This window comes from Schistocerca gregaria, chromosome X (genome assembly GCF_023897955.1).
Source record: "Schistocerca gregaria isolate iqSchGreg1 chromosome X, iqSchGreg1.2, whole genome shotgun sequence".
NCBI lineage: Eukaryota > Metazoa > Arthropoda > Insecta > Orthoptera > Acrididae > Schistocerca > Schistocerca gregaria.
In genome coordinates this window covers 517,917,989-517,937,419 of record NC_064931.1, presented here as the reverse complement: position 1 = coordinate 517,937,419, position 19,431 = coordinate 517,917,989, and the positions used below count along the sequence as shown (strand labels likewise).

General features: G+C 37.9%; 1 protein-coding gene across 1 annotated transcript in view; it reads right to left on the bottom strand.

Annotated features, from left to right (window-relative positions):
* The window catches only part of LOC126298209 (hemicentin-1-like), a 748,827-nt gene that overhangs the window by 215,540 nt on the left and 513,856 nt on the right, over positions 1–19,431 (bottom strand). Inside the window, exons 39-40 of the mRNA XM_049989513.1 lie at positions 14,919–15,040; positions 14,264–14,429 (exon numbers count right to left, since the gene is read on the bottom strand). Coding sequence (XP_049845470.1) covers positions 14,264–14,429; positions 14,919–15,040 — 288 coding nt within the window. The remainder of the gene's footprint in view (positions 1–14,263; positions 14,430–14,918; positions 15,041–19,431) is intronic.

Genomic DNA, 19,431 nt, shown 5'->3' with positions numbered 1-19,431 from the left:
GGTTATGACATGACAATATTTTTAAATGAGGCATTGTGAAATGTATAATATAAATATATAATTAAATAAAGAATATATGAAACAAATAAAAGTTCTGTCTTTTTATAAATAAGCAAAATAAAGTGTGGAAAGGGGAAGGGACTCACACAGATACCACATATTATAAAATAAGCACACAAATATAGCATCGAGGGTTCTAGCACAATGTAAATAATTTAGGAACAATGGTAACAACTCACCTAATATGGGGTGGAGCAGAGGAAATGCATGTTTTTTGAAGTGCTAGTATGTGGCGACTAGAGGGGGTATTGACCTTTAATGAATGTTGGCAGACTGCACATACAATTCCATTCCCGTCATTATGGAGCATTGGAGCATAGAGCATTGTGTGTTCTTTGTCGAGCAGTACTTTAGAAACAATGATTCCATGGTCACAGTGCAACATCTTTTCTGTCAACATTTTAGAGTTAGACGTCGAGGTGCAGTGCCTGATCAAAATTCTATACTCCGATTGGTTACAGCATTTAGAAGTACTGGATCTGTGATTGAAAAGAAAAGACCTGGTCTTCCCTGTTCTGTTCATACTCTGGAAAATGTAGACTGAGTGAGAATGGCAGTTCTTGCTAGTCTGAAAAGATCGGATAGATCACTGTCTTCAGTGCTGGGTATGTCACATTGTTAGCTTCATCGCATCTTACATTATGACCTTAAGTTTCACCCGTACAAGATAATGATCATCCAGCAGCTTAGTGAAGGGTATTTTGTGCAGTGCAGAGAGTTTTGTAGCATAATGGACGAAATTTTTATGGAAGATGCAGATCCTACAGTCTTCATGAGTGATGAAGCACATTTTCATGTAGACAGTTACGTCAATGTTCAAAATTGTCGGTATTGGGTGCCAGAGAATCTACATGAATTACACCAAAGACCTCACCACAGTTTAAAAGTAACAGTGTGGTGCTGCATTTCAAAGATGGTGACTGTTGGATCCTATTTTTTTGAAGAGGAAGGAACTGCAGTTACTGTGACATCAGTGTGATACATTAAAATGTTGAACAACTTTCTTCATCTAGAACTTGAAAGACATCAAGTCAATATGAGAGAAATATGGTTTCAGCAGGACAGTGCCACAGCTCACACAGTAAGAGCATCCATGGAAGTGGTTTGACAAACGTTCCCAGGACATGTTATTTCGAGAAATGGTGATGTTTACTGGCCCCCTCATTCACCCGATTTGCCGATATGAGACTTCTTTTTGTGGGGATATTTAAAATCAAAAGTCTACATGAACAAGCCTCGTACAATCAATGACCAGAAGAATTCCATTTGTCAGGAAATTGACGCCGTGCTAAATGAAATGTTGGAGAGAGCCATGTGTAACTTTTGGGAGAGGAACCAAATTGTATCCATTAAGGACATCATCTCCAAGACATTATTTTTTGAACCTAATTAAAGAATGTATATTTCAAAACTGCATTAAAAATCTATCACTTAATGATTGTTTTTATTATTTTTATCAAACCGTGTCCCAGTCATTCAACAGTGAAAAACATGCGTTTCCTCTGTTCCACCCTGTAGTAGTGGTGTCGTACCATCGACAGACACCCAAGACCAGAAACTTCACTAGGTTCTCAACATACCCTTTTTGAAGTCAGAGTATGCATATAAAGCCAAATGCAAAAGTGCACATCCCCCTGCCCCCCCCCCCCCCCCCCACACAAACACATGCACACACAGGCACATATGCATGTGCACACACACTCATGCGCACACACACACACACACACACACACACACACACACACACACACACACACACACACAGGTACAACTACACTGTGCCGCCAGAACACACAATGCTGGCAGGTAGACTTGAGTGAGGGGTTGTTCTGGTTAGAGTGGACGAGGGGAGAAATTAGGGGAGCAGTGGGTGACAGTGTTTGGTGAATGTATTACAGTGAGGCAGCATGTCTACAAGATAGGAATGCAAGAGCGAGAGACACCAGGTGCACAAGATAGAAGGTGACAAATGGCATGGAAACCAGTGTGTTTGTGCAGCCCAAGTTGATGTGATCTAGGGAACTCAAATTGGAGGGGATAGCAGAAAAGAAGAGGAGGAGAATGTAGAGAAGGTGTTTTGGGTACAGGGGTAAGTGGAGATTGAGGCAAGGAGGGGTATGGGAATGAAGGTTGTGTTGCAAGGGTAACTCTCATCTAAGTAGCTCAAAAAACTAGTCCTGTGGGGTCCAGATAGCATGGATTTTGAAGCAGCCATTGAAATGAAGCATGTCATGCTTAGTAGCATGTTTCACCCCCTGGTAGGCAACTCTGCTCTTGGGCATCATTTGGCTGCTGTCTGGCTATGACTCAGTGTCTCTACTATGTGGTAAAATAAGCACACAATTGTTCCTGATGGATAGCACATAAAAGTTTGTTAGATGAGAATAGTTGACACTGTGCTAGGGAATGACAATCCCACATGTATGCTATTCTGTCTGTATGTGTAGAAGTTATTTATCTGAAACTGATACTGCCACTTTGAAGAATAGTGAGTACTGTTCAGACATAATCAACACAAAATTGGTTACACCTTTTTCCAAAAATTAAGATCCTCATTGTCTACTCTCCATACATACAGAGTGCCATGCTATTATTTAGAAGAGAGATAGTAAGACTAACCTGCTCAGTACTCAATAAGGCCATTAATTAACTTAAGGATTTATTTATTCTCATAGCAGAAACATACATGTTATACACAGTTATGACTATATTATTTTGACCCTAAACTTGGTCATTTCCAATGTGCCTTCTGTTCCTTAATGAAGTTTATCTACTGTGCGGGAGATGGGACACAGTTGACACTGAAGCATAATTATGATGAACAGTCTGCTCTTCTCCACAGATGCACCGAATATCATCTTGATCTTACAAAATAAACCTTTGATCTGCCAACTCCATATCTCAGCCTATTCAAGGACTTCCAAGACATCCATTTCTCATCATAGCAAGGAGACAGTTGCGACCTAGCTTTTTCAACAGTGGTTCTAAATGCTGTCAATGTTCTATGGAAATTCTTCCTTGACTTCAGCCATTGTGTGTGCAGTTTGTGCACATACTGAGGATACATTCTCTCCTGCTCCACTTTCTTTTTTTTCCCCTCATTCGTAGCTACTTCTCTTCGAACAGAAGGTGTCACTATTCCTGTAAGGTGGTAAAGCCATTCAACTAGAGTGGATTTCAAGGAACCTGTTATGATTCTGCAGTGTCATTGAGAGTTATGTTCACCTGTTTGGCAAGTGTTGAATTATACTAAACAGGACATGCATAATCTGCTGCAGAACAGTGTACTCCCATTGCAGAGGTATGTAGAATTTCAGGTTGACTACCCCCATTATGATCCAGTCAGTTTCTGTAGAAGGTTTTACCTGGTGGAAACTTTTGACTTGCAGTTCACGCAGCACTTTCTGAAAGTAAGAGATCTCTCAAGTGTCACTCCTACATATTTTGGGGTCTCACAGTGCTGCTGTTTGACACCTGACTACACTATCTTTAATATGTGACTAGCTTCACTGTTTATCAAATGAAAAGCACACACTTGTGCGTACAACAAAATACCAAGCTATGTTGAATGGTTTTGCTGAATTTGGAAGCCAGTTTAATTGGAAAATTGTATAAATATATGTGAGGACTACACTGGAGCACCAAAGGAACTGGTACAGGCATGCATATTCAAATACAGAGATGCATAAACAGGCATAATACAGCACTGCGGTCGGCAATGTCTATATAACACAAGTGTCCGACATAGTTGTTTAATCTGCTACTGCTGCCACAAGGGTAGTTTGAAAATCGTGTTATAGTCAGCACGTGAATGATGGGGCATTGCATCTCTGAGGTATAAGTGAAGTGGAGATTTTTCCATACAACCATTTCACGAGTGTACCATGAATAGCAGGAATCTGGTAAAACATCAAATCTCTGACATTTCTGTGGCCAGAAACAGATCTTGCAAGAATGGGACCAATGATAACTGAAGGGAATCATTCAATGTGACAGAAGTGCAACCCTTCTGCAAATTGCTGTAGATTTCAGTGTTGGACTATCAACAAGTGTCAGTGTGCAAATCATTCAATGAAACATCATCAATGTCGGCTTTTGGAGCCAAAGTCTCACTCATGTTCCCTTGATGACTGCATGACAGAAGGCTTTAGGCCTCACCTTGGTCCATCAACACCAACATTGGACTGTTGATGACTGGAAACATGCTGTCTGGTCGGACAAGTCTTGTTTCAAATTGTATTGAATGGATGATCATGTATGGGTATGGAGACAATCTCATGACTCCATGGACCCTGCATTTCAGCAGGGGACAGTTCAAGCTGGTGGAGGCTCTGTAATGGTGTGGGACATGTGCAGTGATATGGGACCCCTGATACGTCTAGATTCAACTCTGACAGGTGACACGTATGTAAGCATCCTGTCTTATCACCTGCATCCATTCATGTCCATTGTGCATTCTGACAGACTTGGGCAATTCCAGCAGGATGCTGTGACACCGCACATGTCCAGAATTTGCTACAGAGTGGATCCAGAAACACTCTTCTGAGTTTTCTGCTGGCAGCCAAACTCCAAAAACATGAACATTATTGAGCATATCTGGGATGTCTTGCAATGTGCTGTTCACATGAGATCTCCACCCCTCATACTCTTACAGATTTATGATCAGCCCTGCAGGTTTCGTGGTGTCAATTCCATCCAGCACTACTTGAGACATTAGTCATGTCCATGCCACATCATTTTGGGGCACTTCTGCGTGATCACAGGGGTCCTACATGATATTAGGCAGGTGTACCGGTTTCCTTGGCTCTGCTGTGTAGTACCAAGAGTAAACCCAATGGAACCAGTACAAACTTTAATTTAAAAACCACCAATACATTTATTTTTAAGTGTGAGATCCTATAACTACTGTAATTGTATTTTTTATTCAGTGAAAATGTATCTGTACAATATGAAATGTGAAACTGACTGTATATCCATTTACAGTAATATAATTCAAGAAATGATTTGTGGGCATCAACATTCTGATAAATAAATTTTCCTGGTCTAAAACCATGTGATGAGTGCAATATTTTCTTTGCAAATTATCGGGGAGGTGCTATAGATAAAGAACACATAAATAAAAAATAAAAAAATTACTTCCTTCTTCCTCATGGCTCATTACACATTATTGCCCCTAAAGAATTCTGTTTCTTAGAGCCTGAATTTCTTCTCTGTTGCTAATTTTCTCACATAGATATAATCTTTTACTTACTTGGTTCTCAGAGTTGCTTGTAATGATTGTGTCCTTCCTCATTATTATCAGTTAGCTCATACTCCCCAGCTCTGCCTGAAATGTTTCTGCCTTTGCCATATTCTGAAGCTCTAATAATATTATTTTACTTGTACATCATCTTTATTGTAATTATCCTATCACAGTTTCTCTGATATGCTGCTGAGGTATGTGATATGTTTGATCTCATCATACATTAATTGGCCTCACATCATCCCTCTCTTCACATCAATATGGTCCCCACAGCTTCTAGATAACATTTTCTTTAACTTCCTATTCATCCTTGGTCTTCTTCCTTCCATTTTCACTCTTTCTCATTAATTCTTAAAAATGGTGTTTCTACGAAGAAAGCTCAAAATTAGCTGTGTGCTTTTGCTTTACTACATACTGATGAGACAAATCTCTTGTTTATAGGCGTGCATTTATCTATTTTGGTACATTCAACCAAAATTAAAGAAGTTGCCAGACTTTTACAGTTATTGTTTTTTTTTTCCTTTTTTAAAGTAATTAATGATCTTTCATCTCTTAGAGACATGATACCATCTATTTCCCAAACTAATAAAATACAATATTGGAAGCAGATGATTATAAGTGAAAAAAAGGAACACAGGTCTTGAGCAACAATCATAATTATGTTCTGTTAGACATGTGTCTTGAATTTGATTTTCTTGTGAAACATTGAACATACATACATATTCTGATTGACTGTTACATTGGAAAATCCCTTCTTTCTGAAAATGATGAACATGGGAGACATGTGTGTAGCCATGACATCAAAATGAAAATGAAAACAATGATGTTGTAAGGAATGAAGATGAAGAACTATTATATTGTATACTAAATACTGAAATTATGAACTTTTATATAGTGTAGCTACAAATGCTATTCTATAATTTACGAAATCCAACACACAACTGGAAAACAATAGATGTGTCACATCACAATATTATAGTCAAGAAGGTATACAGTAGCACAGTGGCAGTCTCAGTGATGACAAACCAAATAGAAATTTTACTTGACCCAGTTTTCTTTCTGCCATCAAGGGGGAGGGATATAGGTGACAGCTACATCTACATCCATATGATTACTCTGCAGTTCACAATTAAGTGCCTGGTAGAGAGTTCATTGAACTACCTTTAAGTTACTTCTCTATCATTCCACTCTCCAACAGCGCATGGGAAAAACAAATACTTAAATCTTTCTGTGTGAGCTCCAACTTCTTTTGTTTTATTATGATTATCATTCCTCCCCAAGTAAGTGGGTGCCAACAAAATATTTTCACACACTGAGGTGAAAGCTGGTGATTGAAATTTCATGCAAAGTTTCAGCTATAGTGAAAAGTGACTTTGTTTTAATTACTGCCACCCCAATTCATGTATCATATCTGCGGCACTTTCCCCTCTAGTTCATGTCAATACAAAATGAGTTGGCCTTCCCTGAATGTTTTCTATGTTCTCCATCAATCCTATCTGATGTGGGATCCACACCACACAGCACTACTCCAGAAAAAAAGAAGGCAGACAAGCTTAGTATAAGAAGTCTCCTTAATAGACTTGCTACATTTTTCGTTGTGCCAATAAATCACCATCTTTGGGTCATTTTCTCAACAACATTATCAATCTGACCATTCCACTTTAAGTTAGTCATAACAGTAATCTGTAGGTATTTAGTTGAGGTTACAGCCTTTAGATTTGTGTGATTTATTATTGTGTATGGGAAAGAAGGGTAAAGTGGCCAGGTTGGGAAAAGTTGCCACTGCTTATCTGATGTCTTCAGCAGTGCTGCTCCCTACAAAGAAGTGGCCAAAATAGATGTAACCAGCACCGTTAGTGTTGTTAGTGACTTTGATAAAGGAAGGTAGCTCCATTATCTTCCTGTGAAAATGTTTTGGTTTTTTGGTCATGCAATGCATTTTTGCTTACAAATATAAGTCACTGTCATTTCCTACGGTTGTATTGTTTCGTGTGTGATCCACTGATACAGACATGGTGTCTGATTGGGAAAACTGGCCACTATTCCTGATAGTTCATTTTCAATCTGTTTATCTGAATGAGAATTAACTAATTACATATTTTATGCATAGTATAACAACTAAAAGTAAAACATTACAAATCATGTTATGCACAATATCCATTATTCCGCTCTCCTGCAAGGGTTTACAAGTGCTTCATGGTGCCAAGAAAATACGTATGTGAAAGAGAATGACAAACATGGGACACTGTTGCAATGCAAAAGGCAACTGAAGCAGTGTAGAATGATAAGATGCCTTTTTCAACAGCAGCAATACAATTCAACATTTCACAGAATATGCAAAAATGACGAGTTCTAGGCAAAACAAAAAGAGAAGCAGTTGGCAGTAAAAAGGTTACGGGCAGCTTAAGGGCAGTGTTTAGAGAAGAACAAGAGAAAGAACTCCTTAAGTGATTTTATGGAATTACAGTGAACGACATGCGGCAATTTGGAGTCAAATTGATAACACATAACAAAATACCACATAGTTTCATAAGAGTCTAAAAAGGCTAGGAAAGACTGGGTGGTGTGCTTTAGAGAACAGCATCCTAATATTAATCTTAGGAAGCCAGAATCTACTTCTGTGGCTAGAGCATAAGATGTGTGTGAATGTAGACAAGGTTTTTGATTTCCTTAAGATAATGCAAGATAAACAGTTTCAACCTGCTCATCAAACTTATAATGTAGATGAAACCGGTCTTCTGACAGTTTCCAAGAACAGCAAAGTGGTTGCACTCAAAGGAGGATGACAAGTCAGAGCCACTACTTCAGCTGATAGAGGTTTGCTGTTGACTTTTGTAGTGTCTTTGTCTGCAAGAGGAAATTTCTACCCCATTTGTAATCTTCCCTAGGCGAAGAATGAAGGATGAACATAAAAACAGGGCTCCATAAGAAATGTAATTTGCATGCCACCCTAGCCGGTGGAATCTGAGTGAAAGCTTTTTGGAATACTTTTTGGATACTAGAAGGTTTCACATAGATTATATAATGGTTTATATTTATTTATGAACCAAATTTTTAAATTGTAAGACATTTCCAGGGGCAGATGTGGACTCTGACAGCAACCTATTGGTTATGAACTGTAGATTAAAACTGCAAAAAAGTGGGAATTTGAGGAGATGGGACCTGGATAAACTGAAAGAACCAGGGTTGTACAGAGTTTCAGGGAGAGCATAAGGGAACAATTGACAGGAATGGGGGAAAGAAATACAGTAGAAGAAGAATGGGTACCTTTGAGAAATGAAATAGTGAAGGCAGCAGAGGATCAAGTAGGTAAAAAGACGAGGGCTAGTAGAGATCTTTGGGTAACAGAAGAGATACTGAATTTAACTGATGAAAGGAGAAAATACAAAAATGTTGTAAGTGAAGCAGACAAAAAGGAATACAATTGTCTCAAAAATGAGATCGACAGGAAGTGCAAACTGGCTAAGCAGGTATGGCTGGAGGACAAATGTAAGGATGTAGAGGCTTATATCATGAGGGGTAAGATGGATAAAGCCTACAGGAAAATTAAAGAGACCTTTGGAGAAAAGAGAACCACTTGCATGAATATCAAGAGCTCAGATGGAAACCTAGTTCTAAGCAAAGAAGGGAAAGCAGAAAGGTGGAAGGAGCATATAGAGGGTCTATACAGGGGCGATGTTCTTGAGGACAATATTAAGGAAATGGAAGAGGATGTAGATGAAGAAGAAATGGGAGATATGATACTGCATGAAGAGTTTGACAAGGCACTGAAAGACATAAGTTGAAACAAGGCCCCAGGAGTAGACAAGATTCCATCAGAACTACTGAAAGCCTTGGGAGAGCCAGTCCTGACAAAAATCTACCATCTGGTGAGCAAGATGTATGAGACAGGCGAAATTCCCTCAGACTTCAAGAAGAATATAATAATTCCAGTCCCAAAGAAAGCAGGTGTTGACAAATGTGAAAATTACCAAACTATCAGTTTAATAAGTCACAGCTGCAAAATGCTAACACGAATTCCTTACAGATGAATGGAAAAACTGGTAGAAGCCAACCTTGGGGAAGATCAGTTTGGATTCCGTAGAAATGTTGGAACATGTGAGGAAATACTGACCCTACGACTTATCTTAGAAGAAAGATTGACGAAAGGTAAACCTACATTTCTAGCATTTCTAGACTTAGAGAAAGCTTTTGAGAATGTTGACTGGAATACTCTCTTTTAAATTCTGAAAGTGGCAGGGGTAAAATACAGGAAGCGAAAGGCTATTTACAATTTATACAGAAAGCATAGTCGAGGGACATGAAAGGCAAGCAGTGGTTGGGAAGGGAGTGAGACAGGTTTGTAACCTCTCCCTGATGCTATTCAAACTGTATATTGAGCAAGCAGTAAAGGAAAAAAAATAAAAGTTCGGAGTAGGTAATAAAATCCATGGAGAAGAAATAAAAACTTCGAGGTTCGCCGATGAAATTGCAATTCTGTCAGATACTGCAAAGGACTTGGAAGAGCAGTTGAACAGAATCGACAGTGTCTTCAAAGGAGGGTATAAGATGAACATCAACAAAAGCAAAATGAGGATAATGGAATGTAGTTAAATTAAGTCAGGTGATGCTGAGGGAATTAGATTAGGAAATGAGACACTTAAAAAGGTAAAGGAATTTTGCTATTTGGGGAGAAAAATAACTGATGATGATCGAAGTAGAGAGGATATAAAAGTAGACTGGCAATGGCAAGGAAAGTGTTTCTGAAGAAGAGAAATTTGTTAACATTGAGTATTGATTTAAGTGCCAGGAAGTCATTTCTGAAAGTATTTGTATGGAGTGTAGCCATGTATGTAAGTGAAACATGGACGATAAATAGTTCGGACAAAAAGAGAATAGAAGGTTTCGAAATGTGGTGCTACAGAAGAATGCTGAAGATTAAATGGGTAGATCACATCATTAATGTGGAGGTATTGAATAGAACTCAAGAGAAGAGGAGTTTGTGACACAACTTGACTAGAAGCAGGGATCAGTTGGTAGGACATGTTCTGAGGCATCAAGGGATCACCAATTTAGTACTGGAGGGCAGTGTGGAGGGTAAAAATCATAGAGAGAGACCAAGAGATAAATACACTGAGCAGATTCAGAAGGATGTAGGCTGCAGTAGGTACTGGGAGATGAAGAAGCTTGCACAGGATAGAGTAGCATGGAGAGCTGCATCAAACAAGTCTCAGGACTGAAGACCACAACAACAACAACATTGCACATTTTTTAAAACATGGAAAATCGACTGCTCAAGATTCAGTTCTACTAATCTTAGATGGTCATTCCACCCATACTAAGAGCAAAGATTTCATTGAGAAGGCCAGAGAATATCATACAACTGTTGTGTGCTTGCGCCCACACTGTAGCCTCAAGCTCCAACTTCTAGATGAAGCTTTCATGTCTCCTTTTAATACCTTCTATACCCAGGCTTGGGAAAAATTTCTTTGCATTAATCCAGGAAGAACTGTTACATAGTTTCAAATAACTGCACTCTTGGGTGAAGCACTTTTTCTTGCAGCTATTCCAACACAGCAATCAATAGCACCAGACAGTGTGAATTTTTCCTCTAGACCCTAAAGTGTTTACCGAAGAAGATTATACTGCAGCTGAGGTACTGATATTCATTTGGATATGGACACTAATATTGTACCTTTTTAAAAAATTGATTCTTCTCATTGTGAAACAGCTAAGTCTTCTGCAAGCGATGGTCTCTCTGGATGCCAAACTGCTGTGTCTTCTTCAAATACGCCTCCTGTTTCATTTCTAGAAACAAATTTTGAGCTGCCTTTCAAGTGCAGGCTGCCTTCAGATTATTAGTGGCAAGACTTCTCTAAGAGAAGATTCCCCTCAGTGGTTGACCATTAATAACATCCCTCTGAGTATCCAACAGGTGGGTTCCACATAAGCCCAAAGGATGCAAAAGCTTTCCCTAAGAATCAGTGTGTGGATCAAAGACGAACTACGAGTAAATAAGAAAAGACTCCCATAATCACTTCAGTAACTTATAAAAATAAGTGCCTGAAGCTAAAAGAAAGAAAGAGTAGTAGCTTTTAATGAAAAAAGGACGTTTGAAGAAAAACATACAGGGAAGGCCAATATTCTACAATGTAAGGCAACACAAAACAAAGGTAAGAAGCTATAGGTGGGACCATACCCCAAAAGAGTTTCTGCTAAAAAGAAACTTTTTCAAGAAGAAATGGAAGAAGAAAATTCCACTCATGAGGACAGTGACACAGTCTGCTTTGACTGCAAGGAACTATTTTCTAGATCTAAAGAAAATGAAGGATGGATTAGATGTTCGAGACATAAATGCTGCCGGCCGCGGTGGTTTCGCGGTTCTAGGCATGCAGTCCGGAACCGTGAGACTGCTACGGTCGCAGGTTCGAATACTGCCTCGGGCATGGATGTGTGTGATGTCCTTAGGTTAGTTAGGTTTAAGTAGTTCTAAGTTCTAGGGGACTGATGACCACAGCAGTTGAGTCCCATAGTGCTCAGAGCCATTTGAACCATTTGAACATAAACGCTGGGCCCACAAAATGTGCGCTGGATGTCATACGAATGGCAACAACTTCAAATGGGAATTATGTACATGACTTAATATTGTTTCTGAGTAGATAAACTGTGAATGAATCAGACTGAAATAGCAGCCCAGTGTGTCACTGATTTCTCTATTTACATCATTAGGAATAATTAATGTTTCTTATTTGTGGACCTTTTTTGTGCCAACAGTGCACTGCAACCCATTTATTTCTTATTTGTATTATTGTTCTCCTAATTATAATCAATTGTGAAATAAAAAATATAAGCCTACCCATGTTTTAAATTAAACAGTCTATTTGTGAATAGTGGCAAAAGGCTGGTCACTTTATTCCATTAGGTAGGGAAAAGTGGCCACTATGTAAGCTTTCAGAAAAACTTTTATATATCCTATAAAATATACTTTTACCTTAGCTATAAATATTTGGTGCGATGCTTTATAGTATGTAGATTCGAGATGTATATCAAAGAAGCTTCTGTTAATAGCCATGGTTCCATGAAAATTCAGTTCCACTTAGAGTGGCCACGTTACCCCCACCTTGCCCTAACTGAAATTTAGTGGATTATTTTTAGTGCTCACTTGGATGACTGCACACTTTTCATAATTCTTTTCCACCATATAGATGTCTTGTCTAAATAATTTTTCAATTTTTTTTTCATCTTCTGATGACTTTACATGATGGCAAATGACAGCAACATCTGCAAACAATCTAAGAGGACTGCTAAGATTGCCTCCTAAATCATTTATATAGATCAGGAACAACAGAGGGCTTATAACACTCCCTAAGCGAATGCCAGATGTTGTGTGTGTTTTACTCGATGACTTCCCATCAATTATTACTATCTGTGACCTTTCTGACAGGAAATCGCAAATACATTCATACAATGCTCCATAGTCACACTATTTAATTAGAAGTCATTTGGGAGGAATGGTACTCATTACTTCGTGAGAATAAAGAGCTACATGTGTATCGCAATATTTTCAGAATCCGTGTTGGCTATTTGTCAATCAATCATTTTATTCAAGGTGATTTATAATTATTGGAGCACAGTATATGTTCAAAAATCCTACTGCAAATTAATGTTAGTAATATGGTCTGTAATTCAGTGGATTATTCCTATTTTCTTTCTTAGGTATTGGTATGACTTACACAACTTTCCAGTCTTTGGGTATGGATCTTTCTACAAGCAAGTAGTTGCCTATGATTGCTAAGTATGGGGCTATTGTTTCTGCATACTCTGAAAGGAACCTGACTGGTATACAATGTGGTCTGGAAGCCTTGCCTTTCTTAAGTGTTTTAAGCTGCTTCGTCAGACTGAGGATATCTGCTTCTAAGTTACTCATGTTGGCAGTTGTTGTTGATTCAAATTCTGGAGTATTTACTCTGCCTTGTTTCCTTTACATATGACTAGGATCACTTTGGGTTTTCTACCAGATTTTAAGACATAGTTTTGTTGTGGAAACTATTAAAAGCATCTCACTTTGAAGTTCACACTAAATTTTGAGATTCTGTAAAACTTAGCCAATCTTGGAGATTTTACAGTCTTTTAAATGTGGCATGCCTTTTACGTTGCTTCTGCAACAGTGTTCGAACCTATTTTGTTTACCATGGGGGATCAGTATCATGTCTTATTAATTTATTTGGTATATATCTCTCAGTTGCCATAGATACCATTTCTCTGAATTAAATCACATCTGGTCTATGCTTGCACAATCACATAGGAAGAAGTGGAGACTGTCTTTTAGCAAGGCCTCTAACTACAAAAACCTTGTGATCACTGACCTCTGTATCCACCATCTACACTTTGATTAGATTCCTGAAATAATTGTCCAAAATAATTTTAAGCATGTATTTTTGCTTACACAGATTGAAGTCACAGCCAACTATAACTGTACAAGTGGGGCACCTATTTTAATTGACACTCAAGGTTTCTTTGAACTGTCCAGCAAATGAATCATCTGAGTTGGGGCTCAGTAAAAAGAACCAATTATTAATTTTTTCTGGTTGTCAAATATAGCTTCCACTCTTACTAACTCACAGGAAATATCTACTACAGTTTCACTACAAAGTAAACTACTTCTGACAGCAATAAACACTCCATAACCAAGTGTATTTAATTTATCCTTTCTGCATACTGTTAGGTCCTTTGTAAAAATTTTGGCTCAACTTATTTCTGTCATTAGACTTCTTTCCATACCTATTATGATTTGACTCAGTGCTTTCTATTAGTGTTTCAACCTCTGACTCTTTTCTAACACAACTAGAACTGTTTACAACTAAATACTGATTCTTTCTATGTCTATCCTCTTCCTGCGTTCATTACACACCCTTTGAAACTGATGCCCTTTCTGCACTTTTGTGAGACCCTGTAAGCTAGTATTATTTTTCTACGACTTACCTTCAACCTTTAGTTGGAAAGCCATCTGCTCATAGCCAGCTGGATTTTCAGCAATACAAGAATACAGGCCAACATCATCTTCCAATGCATACATCAAATGCAGTTGCTTGCCATCTGATGATATGTAAATATTTTCTGATGTCCCCGCAACAAGTGGTATCCCATTCTGTGCACAGCAACATTAAAGGGAGATGAAAGAATTAATGAATTATGCTATTTGTAATGTACATTTAGTATTGTTAAGATTCAGCAACATTTTATATGCACAATTCATCATGAAGATGCTTCAAAAGATGTTAATAAACTAGCTGCACATGTGGTTATAATACTGATTGAGAGACAGTAATGTCTACAACATAATGTTTCATCAAGGACAGATGACAATACCAAAATTCTCTTTCATGTGGTAAAATATATGAATACAAACCAATTTGAGAGCAAAAACTGTAAACAAAGTTTCTTTTGCAGTTATGACCAGAAGATAAGTAGTACGGTACAAATGGCAGTGAGAAGTAAATAAAAATATTAGGCACTGTCTTCTGATTAAGACTTTTGTTTTGTTAATATTCAAAAATACACTGCAAACCTTGTATCACAAGATAAAAACAGCAATGTATTACATTTAATATGAACTCATGTTTTATTTTATGCTTACTTTATACCATGTATAAGTTGGTGCAGGAGAACCATCTAATGCACACTTCAGAACTGTTCTCTGATGAAGTTTCACTGGATGGTTCTGGACAGTTGGTATTCCAGGAACAACTGATGGTGGCTCTGGCAAGAAGATTTGTCCAATACATAGTGGTAAGTGATTACTAGGAAACTATTATAAACTTTATGAAAGAGAAGCAAAAATAGAGTTTCTAAATATATTTTGAAGCAAAATACAGTTCCAAAGATATTTTTAAATTAAAAACTGTTATAAAAAATTGCTATTGAATGCTATTTAATATATTTAAAAAATACACCCCTTGACTCACTATGCCACTATGGAAGAAATTTTCATTTAGTGAAAAATCATCTACTTCAAATACCCTATCCAAATAAGTTTGTTTTTATAAATAAACAAAAATGAAAAGTCAACCGAGTAAAGATTGGAAGGCCAGACATATGCACAAAGAAAACATAATAAATAAAATAGCGTTTTGAACAAGATATACCTGGAGGAAACAAGATTAGTCATGGTTTACGTAGGAAGTCACACAGTAGCTGATGGGAGAAAAATGCAGAGCCAGGCTTTTTGTCTTGCATTTGTGACCTTCCTCCTTGAATCATACATGGTTTTATTTCCTCCAGCTATATCATCTCTTTCAATAGATGGAGAATGTCCTTGTTACAAATTAAAATTATTTTTTGTTCTAGTAATTTTCTTCATTAAATGTGTGATAAAGCTAAATCTGTGATTTTATGCTGTTTGCCACAGGTAAATACAAATGGAACACTTTCAAAAATTATGTTGAGAACATGATCTGAACTACAACAATGGAAATATCAGTATTGGGAGATTGGAAAATAACAATTTACATTTTTCCTTAGGGCCTATGGACAAACACTTACATTGTTCTGACACTACAGGTCATCTGTGGTGAGAGGTTGCGTTTGGCAGAGAGGTTCTGAAGAACAATGAAAGTGGAAGGGAACTAGAGGAGGAAGGATTAAGAGGGGGTGGGTGGGATAGACTGAATTCACTAATACCACAAGTGGAAACCTAATTCAGATGCAGACAGAATTAGCAGTGTGTTGCAAATGATAAAAGAGAGTTTCAGGGAGGAATTTGGGTGGGAAAGTTTGAGGGCTGAAAGTATAGTATAAAGGGAGAGGGTACATACTGAGGAACAGTGTCAGTGATGACTCATAGACTCACAGTGCAAGGAACTGAAATCATCAAGGGATTAAGGAGAGGTACTGAGGCATAAGAAGCTGAGGAGTTGTGTTGGGTGTCAGGAGAGGTTTTTATAGAACATGGAGTCACAAGTTGAGGCTAGGGGATTACTGGACTGAAAGATGTATTCTCAAGACAGTTGCCACATATGCAATTCAGAAAAGTTTATTTTGGGGATGATAATTCAGATGAATGGGTATTTATGGTAACCATTTTGTGGTCCGTGGGTGGTCAGTCATGCCTTTGACCACAATTTAGTGGAAATAACACCCATATAAAAAGCTATGTAATAGCTGAAGCAGCATTGGTGGTCCTCTGTCTGATAGGAAAGTATATACCTGTAACAGGATTGGAATAGTTTATCCTGGATGGTGCACAAGACAGGTCTGGCATATGGGTCTTTCACATACACATGACTCATGTGATCAGGCACTGGAAGAAGGACTGCCAAAAAGACATACCAGGATATTTCATAGTTTGGATTGTCAGTGGTGTACAATTTTGGGAGATGTGGGAAGGATTTTGATGAAGATAACCCATAGCTCAGGGCACAATGAGAGGTTTATGATCTTTGGCAAAGGATAAGATTCAGTTACTGAAGTCCAAAGTGACAATCATTACTAACAGTATTATGAAAAGAATAGTTGCTACTCACCAGGCACACCAAAAATATTGTGAGAAAGTGAGCTTTTGGCCAACAAGGCCTTCATTGAAAATAGACAAGATACCCACACACACTCATACAAATACAACTCACACACACATAACCACTGCTGAAGGTAGAGTGCAACAGCAGTGGTGCTGCTTGCAGTCTAGCTTCATCAACCGTAGCCTGTGATGTGTGTGTGTGTGTGTGTGTGTGTGTGTGTGTGTGTGTGTGTGTGTGTGTGTGTGTGTGTGTGTGTGTGTGTGTTGCCTATTTTTGACCAAGGCCAAAAGCTCACTTTCTGACAGTCTTTTTGGTATGCCTATTTGTGACTCAGCATCTCCACTATATGGGGAGTAACAACTATCCTTTTCATAATACTGTTACATTCCACCCTGGATTTTCCATTGTTTAATGTAGTCATTACCAACAGGGTAATCTTTTGCAGATGATTAGATAATTAGTTGGTATGGTTGGAGAATTACAATTATGCAGAGATACGGCATGGTGAATCTGTTTGTCATTCAGTTTTGTTTTATTTCAGGATGGCGGGTGGCAAGGGGGTGGGTGGGTGAGTGGGAGGGGGGGGGGGTGTGAGTGGGAAAATGCTGCCCTTGAAGACTTCTTTGGAAAGTTGTACAGCAACCTGAGAGAGTGATTGCTCATCTCTGTGGATGAGACATTGGTAAGTACAAAGCAATACATTGTCAATTATAATGAACTACCCCTCTGACACATCATTTAGTTCCACACTCCACCTGGCCTGATAAGATGTTCTAATCCATTTCTAGAAACATGTTCTCCCCCATCCCCCCAAATCAGCTTCCAACCACTCACCACTTTACTCTTTGTATCTTACTTCTTAACATTCATAGTTCTGTTAATCTATGAGTTTTCGTATTCACTGTTCCCTTATTTCATCCATTCATTCACTCTTTTGCTATGTTCTGTAGCCTTCATGAAGAAGAAGAATCTTTAGAGATGTGTAATAAGTCAAAACATACATTAACAAAAGACAAGAAACTCTTATAGTTTTAATCTGTATACTGCATTAATAATAAGCTACCATTATTCTGCTTTATGCTTTACATGCTTATGTGGTCTAAATTTGTTTGCGTATAATAGAAAGAAAGCTGCTACCTCCTGAGTTTCACTAGATGGCTGTTGTTTATTTCTATTAGTTACTTAATATTTGCTTGATTACAATGTGTAGCAACTTTATAATGAACCCTTGTTGTGTAGCTAACAGAACTTTTCAATCCATGAATCTATGTATTTGGATAATTTGTGGAAACAGTGGCTGCAAGAGATTTTTTTAAATTTTCATTTGAATTGGTACGGATTCCTCATTTCTTGTTTTATGCTAGACAGGGGCTTATTGAATGTCTTCCTGCCAGAGTACTGACTCCGTTCTGTATCGTAAACAAGAAGGCAGAGTTCATATGAAAATTATTTTTGTCATGGTGTATATCATAGATCAGCTGAAACTGATTTTTATAATTGGCAACAAAAACCTTTAAGAAGTATATGTACTGTGGAGTGAGTATAAGAATTCCAAGATCCCTAAAAAGGCTTCTGTAAGGTGTACAGTTATCTACTTTACACAATACTTTTACTACCTCCTTCCACTGAACAAACACATTATTTACTTTAGTTGCGTTGCCCCAGAAAACAATTTCAAAAGACAGCAGGAAGACTAAACACAAAAAATAAGCGACACTCTTGACTTTAAGTTGATACAAAGAAAGACAATTCTAAGGATGTAACACACTGAAATAACGTTCTTGATTAGTTTATTTATGTGACAACTCTGTTTTAACTTCTTATACAGTATGGACCCATATACTTTTGCAGAGAATTACTCCATTTTCAAAGTCTGATGATGCATCTAATTATTACTCATAAATTTTGATTAGTAAAGTAAACAGCCAATCAGTTATGGCTACTTTACTGATTGAAGTTTATGCAGAGTTGCTGTTAACAGTCATGTTCAAGACTGTGATTCCTCATAAACATTCTGGAAAGCTAACACCACTTGAATAATAAAAGAGATGGTATCCTCTTTTCCTGGAAGGCCTGCACAAAACAATGGAACCACCAGGTAATTGAATGGAATATTTAGAAAACACAAACTTATATATTGAGTGTAATTTCACATTGGCCTGTACTACATAATAATGGAGCAAATAGGACAGACTCTCACAAGCAACACTTGAAACGTATAAGCCAACACAAAAGGAAGGAAACTTGCTAGCTTTTCAGATTACCCCTTGATGAGCTAGAGTTTTTACACACACAGAGGCTTTTTGCAGATTATGCTGTGGTGTATCGAGAGGTTGCAACAATGGAAAATTGTACTGAAATGCAAAGGATCTGCAGTGAATTGACGCATGGTGCACGGAATGGCAATTGAATCTCAATGTAGACAAGTGTAATGCGCTGCGAATACATAGAAAGATAGACCCCTTATCATTTAGCTACAAAATAGCAGGTCAGCAACTGGAAGCAGTTAATTCCATAAATTATCTGGGAGTACGCATTAGGAGTGATTTAAAATGGAATGATCATATAAAGTTGATTGTCGGTAAAGCAGATGCCAGACTGAGATTCATTGGAAGAATCCTAAGGAAATGCAAT